Source organism: Brassica oleracea, chromosome C9 (assembly GCF_000695525.1).
Source record: "Brassica oleracea var. oleracea cultivar TO1000 chromosome C9, BOL, whole genome shotgun sequence".
In the NCBI taxonomy this organism is placed as follows: Eukaryota; Viridiplantae; Streptophyta; class Magnoliopsida; order Brassicales; family Brassicaceae; genus Brassica; species Brassica oleracea.
Window position 1 is genome coordinate 39126311 of NC_027756.1, and position 14319 is coordinate 39140629.

General features: G+C 31.1%; 1 protein-coding gene and 1 long non-coding RNA gene across 2 annotated transcripts; one reads left to right on the top strand and one right to left on the bottom strand.

Annotated features, from left to right (window-relative positions):
* The first annotated feature begins 1489 nt into the window (after positions 1 to 1489).
* Positions 1490 to 4372, top strand: LOC106317983. The gene is made up of 5 exons (XR_001265262.1): positions 1490 to 1632; positions 1715 to 1772; positions 3341 to 4004; positions 4089 to 4161; positions 4246 to 4372. It is a non-coding gene; the product is annotated as an uncharacterized LOC106317983 (long non-coding RNA).
* Positions 4373 to 8351: 3979 nt separating this feature from the next.
* Positions 8352 to 9213, bottom strand: LOC106317979 (actin-related protein 8-like). Its single transcript, XM_013755808.1, has 4 exons — positions 9148 to 9213; positions 8932 to 9065; positions 8721 to 8839; positions 8352 to 8464 (listed from the first exon to the last, which is right to left on the bottom strand). Exons 1-4 carry the CDS (start codon positions 9162 to 9164, stop codon positions 8393 to 8395), a joined length of 342 nt encoding a protein of 113 aa, XP_013611262.1. The 5' UTR covers positions 9165 to 9213; the 3' UTR covers positions 8352 to 8392.
* Positions 9214 to 14319: the final 5106 nt, after the last annotated feature.

Genomic DNA, 14319 nt, shown 5'->3' on the forward strand with positions numbered 1-14319 from the left:
ACATCAAACAGGACTCTGCAAAGGTAAAATTCAAGCTAATATTTCTTACTTATTATGAAAAGCACCGATGTTTATATCAAATGCTTATACACTGTCGCAGGATGCCTTTTTTTAGTGCACGGCTACGATTGATGATGTTGTTCATGGCTCTGCTTGGTACTATATTGCATGCAGTGGGTGCCATTCTAAGGCTACTAAAGGCCCAACATCGATGGTTTGTACAAACACAAAATGTGAGAAGGTTAACACAACTGGTGTTGCACATTATGTACTCTCCTCTGAATATTTAATTACTCTTTCACTGGTATTTGCTTCTGCTTATTACATTTGTAACGTTTTCTTCTAATTCTTTCTTAACAGGTACCGTGCAAAGATATCTATTTATGACAACAGTGAACAAGCTGTTTTTGTCTTGCTTGGTGATGCTGGTCGTTCTTTAACTGGGAAGCAAGCATCGGAGTTGCTAAGCAGCTACTTTGAGGTAAATAAGCATCATTTTATGATCTCATATGATTTCAACTCACATTATTATTATTGGATGTAAGGCTAATGGGGACAAAGGAGCTGAGGATGAGGTACCTGTCCCGGAAGCTCTAATCAGCATCATCGGACAAACGCATAGGTTTTGTGTGAAAGTGACGGAGCACAACTTCTCAGGCAACACCCGAGCTATAACAGTCACCAAGGTCCTCTCTCAAGACATCCCTCCACACACAGAAGCCTCGGTTGGAGACAACAATGCTGCAACGTCCAAGGAAATAGTGCTGACCGGAGACGAAGTGTATGAACCCTCCAAAAGCCATGGATATTGTGCAAATGAAGAGAGTAAGAGGGGGTATGACACTGCTGATCCAGAGAAGGCTAAACGCCCAAGATGTGAGAATTAGAGCTTTGTTCATCTTCTCAGATGTTGCAAGGTCCATTGGATTTTAAGTCTTTGTTTTTCAGTTCGAGAATTGTTTTCTGGTTTCCTTTCAGTTTCTAAATTTCAGAGTTTTTTGCTTGCAAACAGTTTAAGAATTGATTTCTGGTTTCCAATAATTATGTTTTTTGCTATGCTACTCTGCTTTTTAGAACTTCTCTGCTCAGTTTATTGTTCATAAGTCTTCATAGTTTGGTATTAAGGTATAGATTTGAGGAACATCTTTCACGTGAGATGCGTATAGGATCATAAACTTTGTACTAAACGTGAATCAAAATACTGAAGTTGAATCACAATACTAAAGTCGACTTACCATATAGTTCACCTTATACAAAAGGATCACGTGATAAGCATATAACGCATACGTTGAAAAGTCAATGCCATCACCTTAAACTACACACAATATCTAACGTCATTTTCTAAGTTAAGTATTTTGGTCAATCAATTTTGTAACGTGATTGACGGCTATAATATCGCATAGACATTAAGACATTAGAATAGAGTATTTGGTCAATCAATCTTCTTCCTAGAACGTATTTTACTAATCAACATACTCATTCTATAAAATAACAAAAGCAAGAAAAAACTTAACTTCCTCTTCCACACTTTTTAATCATATTACTTTCTCTCTCACATGTTCCAACTCTGTTTACAAATCACCATTGGAACTGTCAACTAAGCTCACATCAAGTCAATTCTCTAAAAGCAAGGTAAGTGTAAGAAAATTATAATAAGCCTGAACCATTACAATACATATTATAAAATACTAATTTACAATCTGATTGAATCTAGGGATCGCCAAATCAACGGAATGGAGAACACGCTTCCCACCCCCCTGTCCAAATTAAAGGTAACACAAATCTATAATCCAGTTTATGTGTGTTTGATGTCCTTAGATTATTTATAATAATATTTATTAATTATATAATTATGTGTTTTATATTTGATAATTATATTCGTTTAACATTTATTTTTTGTATACGTTGTAATCATAGATGTTAGATATACTATTTTTAAAATATTTAAATTTATGAAATTGATTTTAAAGAAGTTATTTTTGTTAGGAAAAGATTCAATTATTTTTAATTATTCAAAATAATTATACCTATATGCTAAAGATATTTTTTCTTTGTATATTTTAATATTATTTTGACGCATTTTATTTTTTAATGATTATATTTTTATTTAATTACTTAATTGCATATATTTGTTCCAACTGTATAAAAGTTATGAAAATGACTGATGTTACTCATACCATATATTAATATTATTCTTTCAAAATTATAACTTTTAATGATATTTTGAATTTAATTACCTAGATGCATATATTTGCTCCAGCCATATAAAAACTCAACTAATAAACTAAGATATTTTTTCATTGCATATTTAATATTTTTTCCACAGATTTTATTTTCTAATGAAAATATTTGTATTTTATTTTTTTAAAGCATATATTTGTTCCAACTATATAAAAAACTAATATATAAGTTGAGAAAATGACAGATATTACTCATAGCATATTTTAATATTATGCTTTTAAAATTATAACTTTTAATGATATTTTGAATTTAATTACTTAGCTGCATATATTTTTTCCAGCCATATTGAAACTCAACTATAAAGATTGTAAACATAAATAAATATGATTTTGTTATTTCCAGAGTTAGGAAAATACTCTACGAAAAAAGACATCATTGAATTTGTATCACATAAATAAATGATATTGGTTATAAATTATTTATTGCCTGAAAAATCTAATATGATTAATATGGTTAAGAATACAAGGTTATTCCAAATAAAAAAAATTGGTTGAAAAAGTATCTATCGATATACTAAAACTTAACCGAAAAGTAAATGCTAATAGTCAATTAACATTTATGGTTTGTTTTGTTTAGTAAATAAAATTTATTTGATGGTGTAACAATAATAATATACCCATTGTCAGGCAAATATGATGAAAATTCAAGGGCAGAATTCCAAATTTTCAAAATAGGATCATGCTTTAATAGTATAAAATTGTTTTATATAAAATTTTGAAAACTCAACTAATAAACTAAAAAAAAAATTCATTGCATATTTTAATATTATTTTCCACACATTTTGTTTTTAAATGATATTATTTTTATTTAGTTACTTAAATGCATATATTTGTTCCAACTATATAAAAAATTACTATATAAGTTGAGAAACGACATGTATTACTCATACCATATTTTAAATTTACTTTTTAAATATTATAACTTTTAATGATATTTTAAATTTAATTACTTAGGTGCATATATTTGTTCCAGCCATATAAAAACTCAACTATAAAGATTGAAAATATGAACATTTATGATTTTGTTATTTCCAAAATTAGGAAAATACTCTACAAAACACAAATCACTGAATAAATTATACACTTAGAAACTTCTACAGGGATAACACATAAAAGAAGAAGAGGGCGTCCACTCGGATCACACAACAAGCCAAAAGGTGTGTCATTACTACAAAGATAAATTAAAGCTATACTTACACCCCGAAATGACACAGGGAGGCAAGAGACTACTACAGTTACGATAGCTTTGAGGTTTCGGAAACTCAATCTAATCAAAATGATACATTATACGCGATTGAATATCTCAATTCCATGGAGTTTCCAGGACTGCCTTCTCATAAACTCACTCTCAAAGTTGGGGCTCCGATTATGCTTCTGCGAAACATTAATCAAACAAAAGGATTATGTAAAGAGTGCTTAAGGCGGATATAATTATTGGCTCACACATTGGAAAACAAGTTTTGATCCCAAGAATCGTCCTCTTGCATGGTGAAACAAAGCTACCATTCACTTTACGTCGACGACAATTCGCTATCAGATTGTGTTATGCAATGACAATCAACAAAAGCCAGGGGCAGAGCTTAAAAGAGGTTATCCTATATCTACCTAGACCGGTTTTCGTACATGGTCAACTCTATGTTGCCCTCTCACGTGTAACAAGCAAAGCAGGACTAAAAATCATCAAAGGCGAAGAAGACTCACACAAACAAAAAGTGAAGAACATAGTCTACAAAGAAATCTTCAACCGCCTTCGTTCCCATGAGAGTAAGTAAAATCGAAAACTCATAATCTCATTGAAGGTTCTTAAGTGGTTATCTATCTAATAATTCACATTTATCTGCTATGCAGTATTCGAGCTATCAACAGAAACAAATCAGAGTTAAAACTCCTCCCCTGATGATGGATACCTCACTACTTCCAAGTACGTTTCCCTATTCTATTAATTAAGTAAATTGATTCCTATTGCTAAGTTTAGTTCACTGACTTATCTCATATTAAATTTCAGGACCTCCAGCTCAAGAAAACACATCACATCTATCACTCTCTTGGTCAAAAAGTCCACCATTTATTTATGATTTTCGCTTTTCTGTTTTAAGAGTTTAACATCTGCTCTTAATAATGATAATAACTTTACTCAGCTTCTAAAAAGGTTTATAAAAAACTTAAATTTTAAAACTGATCGTATGTACATTAGACAACCAAAAAAGTTTGACAAATCAAACAAATAACATCTAAAACATCATCACATATGCGTTGGAATTAAAAAAATATAAGCTACCTCCAACTTATCAAAGATTATCATTTAAAATAAATAAGTTTAAAAGCATCTTCCGCGCGTAAAAAATCTCGAACAAACATAAATATTTACAAATTATAAAAGATGGGCAATACAAAATAATTCTCATTCTTATATGTGCAAAACATGCAGCCGAAAATCACAACAACCAAGGCGACAATTTTTTTGGTTGTAGAATTTAACATAGAATTTTGATTTAATGTGATGCGGTAATCAGGCCAATTGAATATATATTATCTGTAACCAAAAATCTCCGCGCCTAACGCGCACAAAGACTCTAGTATTCTTAAATGTAGCTATTTATGTAAGGTTACCATATACTGTTTGAGACATATTTTGTACTAGTCCTTCAAAATGTAATAATATGTCATGTTTTTAAATTTGATAGTTTTCTTCTCTAACATTTTGTGTGATTGATTATAATATATATAAAATTCATTTTTCGAATATTGGACAAATTTAATTATTTAGAACATTTGTTTACTATACTACTATGGAATAGAAGATATGCAACCGGCTAACCAAATAAATGTGCTTTCGAGTGTTTATTATTAGAAAATAATTTATAAATTGTATTTGAGTTTATAGATTTCTGTCTAGGGTTTAGATTTACTAAGTAAAGATTTGAGTATAGTAAACCATATTATATATATTTTATTTGGATTTATATTTCTTGATAGGGTTTAGCTTTACATTAAGTTTTAGATTCGTTTATACTTCCTTAATTGGATATACATATTTATATTTGGATTTAAAAATATGCAAAACAATTCTAGGGTTTAAATTTATTTAGCAGATGTTTGAGTATAGTAAACCATATTATATACATTCTTCTTGTAATCACTCTCCTCCTAACAACCATTGAATCTTCAAAGTCTTCATTCAAATCGCCGGATGTGACACATCCTTTACACTTTCTGAAGATTTGAAACATATCATTTTTGAAACACTTTCTATAAGCTTCAATTTGCTGAATCTGAACAAAATCGCAGAAGTCTAATTGAAAAAAAAAATCAATTTTCAATTTTTGAAAGACACTTTGCTTAATACATCGTGAAGCAAAGATTGATTCTTTTTTTAACAGAAAACTGAGAATAACCAACGAGAAGATGAAAGACCCACAGATTCAACCGGAATATCTAATTACCTAGAAACAGTTTAGAACAAAGGAGAAAAGATGAAGAACTAAAGCTAACTTTATTTATTTTATTTTTTTGATCAACCGCTAACTTTATTTATTTCAACCCAAAACAGAGACTAAACAAAGAAAGATGAAGAACAACTCTGTTTTGATTGAAAAACACCGTAAAATCGCCAAAGCTAATAGCAAATCCGCAACTGGAAAGTAGAATTCGCCAAGCGAAAGTAAATATTTACAACAAAAAATAAGACATAGCTCTCTCCCTCTCTGATTAAACAAAATCAACAAAATATTTTAGAATTATTGTAAAGTTGTTCTTTATTTGTTATTAAATATCATTTTTTATAATTTATAGATAAATAATGTATTTATAGTCAAAAGAATGTTTTTTAATTCGTATGTACAATTTTATAATAGTCTAAAAGATAAAGATTGATAAAAAGAATATTTTTTCTTTTATTCTCTGTAGCACAAAGCTGGTTTTTTAAAGATAAGAGCATTGGAATTGACAAGTTTCTCAGCACTAAGTCTTTCAACATATGACCATGGAGATTCAGGCGATTTTCCGATATGGGTTTGTCAGAACTCTTTGCCGGCGGTAGCGTCATGTCGGTGCAAATTAGTAACCCATTGAAGGCACTTCATGGATAACGTAGAGACATGTGCTTCTTTTATCATTATCCTTATCTGATGTTCAATGGAAATTGGGCTAATAATTTCTTGTATTGGGCTGAGTTGTGAATTATGAATTCACTTGTAATGTTTGACCCTTTCTGGTCTTTTAATAATATGGTTGACAAAAAAAGTCTTTCAGCATATAACATTAATACAAGGTCAAGAGCCACGCCTTGCATGTGAACATTATATATAAATTATTTTTACATATTATATATTTTTTACATATTATGAAATAATAAATATATATTATTAAAAATTTAGTAACTATTACGTATATTATTAAAGTGATGCAAAAACATGAATAAATTTTATTAATCCGAACAAACACTTTTTTCTATTATATGGTTTATAATTAAATTTAAATGAGATTAACATAGATATATTTTATATTTTTAATATTGATATTTATTAAGTAATTTTTTTTACTCATATTATTTTTTGATCATTTGTATCTTTTTATAAAAAAAAATTTAAATCACTGATAACAAATAATTTAGTTGTTATATTACAATTATAATGTTTGAATGTGAAGCAGTATTTTCATATCCAACTCAGAACCGTGGTCGAACCGATAGACTTGGCACTTTATATATAATCTGGTTCAGATTTAATGAAAAAATATTAATTAAAAATCCGATAGAACCCGATAAAAGTCCAAAAACTCGCTATTAACCAGTTGGAGGTACATTTATAAAAACTTATTTAAATCTAGCAAAATTTAAAAGAAACAAACGCATCGCCTCAAATGAATGAATCTGATTTCTGTGAAAATGATATATCATGTGCTCGAATTTGATACAGTCATGATGGGATGTAGCCATATTGTTGTAGTGTATTGATATTTGATATTTTGAGTAATTATGTCTGAAAGAATAAACACACATGGTTAAAGCTGCTTTCATACTGATTTGTGTATAATAAAAGTATGGTTTGTGTATAATTGGTTTCTAAAAAGATATTTTATTAATAAATTTTATGTGTATAATAAAGTATGGCCACTAAATATTTGATTTTATGAGCTATATTTAAGATAAATTTCATTTGTGTATAATAAATTTTTTTTTTTCAAATGATGCTAATGGGTTTCAAATTTGGATATTTTAAATTAAGATGCTCTAATAAAAATTAAATTCCATTTGAAAAACTATAGACAATTTAAATAAAACTGAGTTTTTAATTAGACAGAAAAAACAAGGAACGATCTTATGTTAATAATATAAATCTAAAATTATTAATTAAGTTAACATAGATTATGATTTGATTAAAACTTTCTAAACCCCCATAACTGAATAAATCACCTTAGTAAAAGTACACGGAAAATCACTTATATATTAAAAGATAACCATTATATTTTTTTACATATGATACATGTCATAACTAAAATAATTTTTAAAATTGCTAAAAGATGAAGTTGGTATATCTAAACATATAATATACTTTTTATTAAACTAATCATAAATTAATTATTAATATAAAAAATGATATTTTCTTATTTTTAAAATAAAAGCTGTAGAATTAATAATATGATTAAAATATATATTATAATTACAAAATTAATAATAAAAAATTGCACTGAGGCGAGAAAGCCGGATGTCCATAGTGTAGCTCCACGTTTTGTTTCTTGTACTCTCTCATTCTTTTGATTTTTGTAGTTTCAAAATATTCTAAACTGTTAATATGTATGACTTTTGTGCGTCTCATTCAGTTCTATAAATCGACCAATGAAGTGAATACTCACGCGAAAGATAGTAGTTGTATATGTAAATCAACTAGAGGTTGAAAGAAGCTCTTCTGCAAGCAGTATGCACATGTCAAGGCAGAAATTTGCATATTTATGAAAAGACTTTAGTAATTATTGTTTTCTATGGCTCTAGAGTGCAATCAATAACGGACACTATCATTACACTTGTGAAAAATGCTTATTATTAATTGCAGGCAGCTGTAACCTGATTAGGGACAATAATTATTGTTCTCTCTCTCACTAACCGAATAGCACGGTCTTTGCAAAGGGAGGGGAAGTAAAGAAAACTAAGAGATTCACCGCATTAGTCTTGACTTGCGAGGCAGCTGCTTTATTGTGATGCACCAAGGACCTGGGAAGGTGCTTAACTGCACAATAGTAATTAATAAAAATGCAGGCTCAGAAGACAGAACATGTGTTAAATACCGGAGGATTGGAGTACAGAAAAAAGACTGTGCATATTCAGTGTTATTCCGTAATGGTTTCACCAAAACATGCTCAATGTGTGTGTACATATATCAAATTCAGAAAGTAAAACTTGAAGCATAATCTGTTGGTTAGTAAAACTGCTACAGAGGTTGAGAAATCTTATGAATATCAATACTAATATAATATCAGACTTACGTTACTGATAAGCTTTGCCCCATGCCACGCTGTGTCCACGCCGCAAGGAGGAGGGATTACTCTGATTCCATTGCATATAGATGAAGGAAGATAGTCATGCAGTTCTTTCTCTAGCCTTTCTGGATACAGTTCACACACACACATTACTTACTTCCGAGAATACTTCATGGCATTACAATAGATTTGAACAAAACAAGTAGTATGTATGTACCTGCAAGCCCTGGCAAACATGCGCTTCCTCCAGCCAATACTACAGTCTTAAACCAGCTACCATCACCTGTAAGTCCTGCTGCATCACAGTGGTCCACACAGAGCGCGAGTGCCTGGTGCAAGCCCATTGCCCGCCTAGTTTCGCAATGACAAAAATCAATCAAAGAAACTATTATAAAATGGCAAAAATTTGGAAATTCTTCAGAGAAACACTAACCCAGGCCTGAGATGCATGCAGCTTACCGCAATGGCGCAATAGGATGATGTAATTTAAGGAAATATATGAATAATGTGGAAAACAGTGGAACTTACTAACAAATATACACTAAAGTGGTAAAATGATATCATTTCAGGTTATATCTTTCTTAACTAGTGTACGGTAATGAGTAGGGCAGGCCTTAGAGCAGTAGCCTGAAAATATAGAGATGGAGAATGAATCTCTCTGAGAAAAACACTGCTCTGGATCACAAGAAAGCACTGGAGAGAGAATAAAGGCTTGCCTGATTAACTGCACACACTGCAGGAACATTCATGTAAAACAAGACATTAAGGATAGCAGTCTTAAGTTGCCGCCTGGATGTCTTTGCCGATTCAGTATCTGTAAACAATTTTTTTTATAAAAACCTTAAAACTGGAATAACGATCTTGAAGATAGTAAATAACCAAAGATGTAGCTAACTAGAGCTGCAAAATGGGTGGTCTGTCCAATGGGCGTTCATGTCCAAATTTCCATTAGTTATACCCATATTTTTAGATGGGCTTTAAATGGTCAAAATTGGGAAACCAATTAATCTATGGGTGTTTGTGGATTTGGTTAATATGGACATGGACGGCCCAATTAAAAAAAAAAATTCTAGGGTTTCCAAAATTTGGGGAAAAATTGGAAAATTTCATTTCACCGTGAAAGAGAGTTTATGCGACTCCTTTGGCGATTTTGGCGATTGAAACTGAGTTCCATCGGAGAAAGTCTCTCCGAACGTCTCTCTGTTCAGTCTCTCCGTTCTCCGTTCTCCAGTCTCCGACTCTCCATTCATCTTCTCTCGAGCTCTCGGAGGCGACTCGCAAATCGCGATCCTTTGTCTGCTGTTGTTGCTTTGTAATTCGACTCGAGAAGTAATTTGACTATTTTCTTAATCCAAACGAACTCATTGCGACTCCTTTTGTTGTTTTGTTTTGCCTAGTCAAAACTTGAGGAATGAGGACATGATCAGTTTTCCCGCCAAAACCTTAAAATCAAGTTTTCCTGCCAAAACCGCAAAATCGAGTTTTCTCCCCAAAACCGCTAAATCAAGTTTTCCCACCAAAACCGCAAAATCGAGTTTTCCCGCCAAAACCGCAAAATCGAGTTTTCCCGCCAAAACCGCAAAATCGAGTTTTCCCGCCAAAACCGCAAAATCGAGTTTTCCCGCCAAAACCGCAAAATCGAGTTTTTTCGCCAAAACCGTAAAAATCAAATTTTCCCGCCAAAACCGAAAATCGAGTTTTCCACTAAAAACTACAAAATCGAGTTTTACCGCCAAAACCGGAAAATCGTGTTTTCTACCAAAACCAGAAAATTGAGTTTTCCTGCCAAACCCGAAAAATCGAGTTTTCCCGCAAAAACTGCAAAATCGAGTTTGTCTGTCAAAATCAAGTTTTTCCGGCAAAAACGCATAATCGATTTTTCTACCGAAAACGCAAAATCGAGTTTTCCGCCAAAACTGTAAAAATTTGTAGGCATATAGATTAAAATTTAAATTTTCCTTTTATGGTCCATTATCTCCATGGCAGCTCATGTAAACATGAGTGTTAGTAAGTCTGGTCCTTAATGGACATGGTTTCTAATGGACATGGTCATTCTTTGTCCACAAACAATAAATAGATAAACAGATATGGATTAATGGACGTGGACTAACCCAGTTTACAGCTCTATAGCTAACCATCAAAATGGCAGAGGGGTAGTGAAACAACTATTGGCTGCATATACGGCTTAACCTGCATATATATATATATATATATATACACTAGGGTAAGCACGTGCTTCGCGCGGAAATTTATTGCATTATATTTTCTTTTATTTATTTTTAGTTTAAATAATTTTATTTTAATTATATATAGAATGTTATTTTTAATTCCTTTATAACTATTTACTGAGTTTTGTTTCAAAGTGTCTTTCAAGGTAGGAATGAATCGTAGAGATTTTATGTTGTTATGGTTTTTTACTTTCTAAGTTCTATCACATAAATATTGTTCGGAGGAAAATTAAAGTTGTTTTCTTTTTTTTTGACCGATAAAAAAACTAAAGTTGTTCAAAGAAAAATTCTTATATAATTCAGTTCTGTTGAACTGAGATGATTGTTCTCTTTAAATGTCTTCAAAGGGATATTTTTTTAATTGATAAAATGAAATGAGAAAGATTTTTTAAAACCTACTTTACATTTTTACACTATATGACTATCCTCTTCGTCTTTAACAAATTTGTTCAAAAAAATATTTTTTATTACACTACCTTTTTTAATTACACTACCTAATTAGTACATATCACAAAGAAATCGAACGAATCTAAAAGAGAAGTTTCATATATTTCGTCTTTACATCCATCAACGTTGACCAAATTTTCCTATATCTTGGCTGCTTTTGTTTAGCAGTTGTCTCTGACAGAATCAATAACAAACCTTTTAAATAGTGCATCTACTGTCAACTTCATGCACTTCAGTTATCTTACTAACCAACAGCAAGTATTTGGTTAAACCGTTTGGTTTAAGACAGACCTTCAATGCTAAAGTATTTTCAAAATTTTAGCTCCAAGTACTTGTCTTCCAAGACAAACAGAAGAGATGTTATCATTTCTGAGCAACTTTACCTATAAGCCAATAACCGCAACCTGAAACATCTACCAATAATTCATCGTTAAAACCAAAGTGTTCTTGTCATTGGTGGAGATGGTTATTGCGGTTGGGTTACTGTTCTCCAGGTGTCTAAGAAGAAGTACAAAGTTACCATCTCATTCAAATTTGACAAAAAAGGCGCTAAGATCCGACTAACTAACATTACCAACCGGCTCCGGTTCAGATCATTGTAAGGAAAGCTAATGTGAAGTAATAAGCTCTGACTCACGCAGAGGCCTCGGGTTTATGTCAAATATTGGTTCATCCTGCCACACAGCAAGTTAGCATCAAGTATCACCACAAAAGATATCTTGAATTAAAGTTAAACAGTTACAATGATAAATTACATCAGCCAGACTTAATTGAGTCTTAGTAAAGTGAAGTATGAAAAATTAGAAAAAAAAAAACAGCATGAGTCACAATCAAAAATAAGAAGTCTGCGGTGTTGTCAATGTATTTATGTAAATTATAAAGAACACGTATTTGATGTTACCATTCCCTGCAAGGTCTGCAATAAATCAACTGCTCCAACAAAACAAATAAGCTTATTTGCAAGACAATGTAATGAGAAATACACACATACATATAAATCTGACTGTCAGGTTACCTCTTGTGTGCTTTGATTGTCAGTGTTATAACGTCAACTTGCTTCTACAGAGATTGCATTTTTTTTTTCCGAGATTGCAGATTTGATGTTCTGTATCTATCCTAGGGATATAATATGAAATTTTCTTTCATTCGCATGAACAAAAAGAGCATTAGTTTGGTTATGCTGGAAACACGAATGGGTCATTACCAAAAATTTGACACGGTTCTTCCATGAACACACAAATTTTTATGATTCCTTCTATTGAACAAAAATTAATAACCAAAGAAAGCAAAAATAAAAGAAAATAGCAATATGAACAACATAAATTAAAGAACTTCAGCAGAAATCATAACATGTAACAGAGAGAGGAAGATACCGTGATTTCGAGAGGAGAAATACTGACTATTTATATTTGATATCACAGATCTCGCCGACGAAAACGGCGCATTGAAGAACTCGTAGTGGACGCCTCAATTGACGGGATTAAACACGTAAAACCATAACGCAATCCGTTACATGAAACAACGAGGAAGCTTGATCGTCACCGTCGCCGCCGAAAGAAGAGCAGCGAAAAACATTAAGATTAGTGCATAGTAAAATGGTTGCAAGGCCTGAAACAAAGTACAAACTTAAGCCCAATAGTTTTAGACAAACACATAAAGAATAGAAAGCCTACACGATATCTAAAATAATAAATCGCTGCGTTTTGTTAAAGTGGCCACGTGTCGGTTCGACAGCGTCCGAATTTGTGAGGTGTCATCCGACGTGGACCCCCTAGAAGTGATTTAAAGTGTACTTTATATGTAAAGACTAAGATCGGCCCGCCCTATAGGCGGGATATACTTTATTTGTGATCTAGATTATTATTTTCTGTATAATTTTGTGGTTTGTGTTTTAGGATTTCATTTGCAGGAAATGTATATGATAATGATTTTTTGTTTTTTAGAAAGTTTTAGTTCAGGAGAGATTATATGTAATAAGATATATTTTTCTTGTTTACAATACTTGTTTATGTTGTCTAAAAAAATAATAATAGTTGTCTCTATATTATAAAGTTGTGGTATTGATATCTGTGAGCGTTTTAAATGGTCTTCATGTTGTTTCATTTTACAAAAATTGAGCGTACATTAAAGTGTAATGGAGGTTATGTTGTTTTCTATAATTTTAAATTGAGTTTTAGTTTCATATGAATTTAAATATACCTTAAATATACAATGAGCCGGTTGCACAAATATATTGTGGTAGATAAATAAAAAATTTGTTTTGTTTTATTTATTATAAACGAAATAAAATTATTTGTACTAATATTATTTAATTTCCATAACTGAAAAATTATTTTCATAAAAGCAAGCTACATGAATAAAAGTTAATTAAATGTTAGATATGATCAAAATCATCTTTTATCTTGTTCATTCAAATTTTTATATAAAAATTAATTTAATTTGCAACTATTTTTTTTTTAATGAGCTTTAGAATAATTGAATTATCGTCTCCAATCTTAAAAACGAACAAACATTTAAATAGTTTTTTTGGTTTAGTGATTAAATAGATTTCTCAATCTAACTATTTTTACAATTTTGCAATCGACAATATATATATACATATATATATATATATATATATATATATATATATGTTTTAGTTTGATCAAACTGAAATGTGTAATGGAAAAAAGATTCTGGATAAAATGGTTGTGTTTTAGCATCAAACTATTTTTTTTATTAATCGTCTTTAATTTTATCTATATATCAAATGAACGGTGGAGAAGAGTTGTCAGCACTATCTCTTTAATTTCGTATCTTTCTTTTCCTTTTTCCCAATCTTTCTCTCTTTTCTTTTTACATCTACTTACTTGTGCAAAAGAACCACTGTGAAACTCCTGGTTCCACCGCAACTGCCGCAAATCCTTGCACCACCACTGTATGCACATCTT

Coding starts and splice junctions, on each gene's coding strand:
- LOC106317979 (XM_013755808.1), bottom strand. Junction 8,840..8,931: donor ATGTTTGCCAGGGCTTGCAG/GTACATACATAC, acceptor AACTGTATCCAG/AAAGGCTAGAGAAAGAACTG. Junction 8,465..8,720: donor GGGCAAAGCTTATCAGTAAC/GTAAGTCTGATA, acceptor ACTATTGTGCAG/TTAAGCACCTTCCCAGGTCC.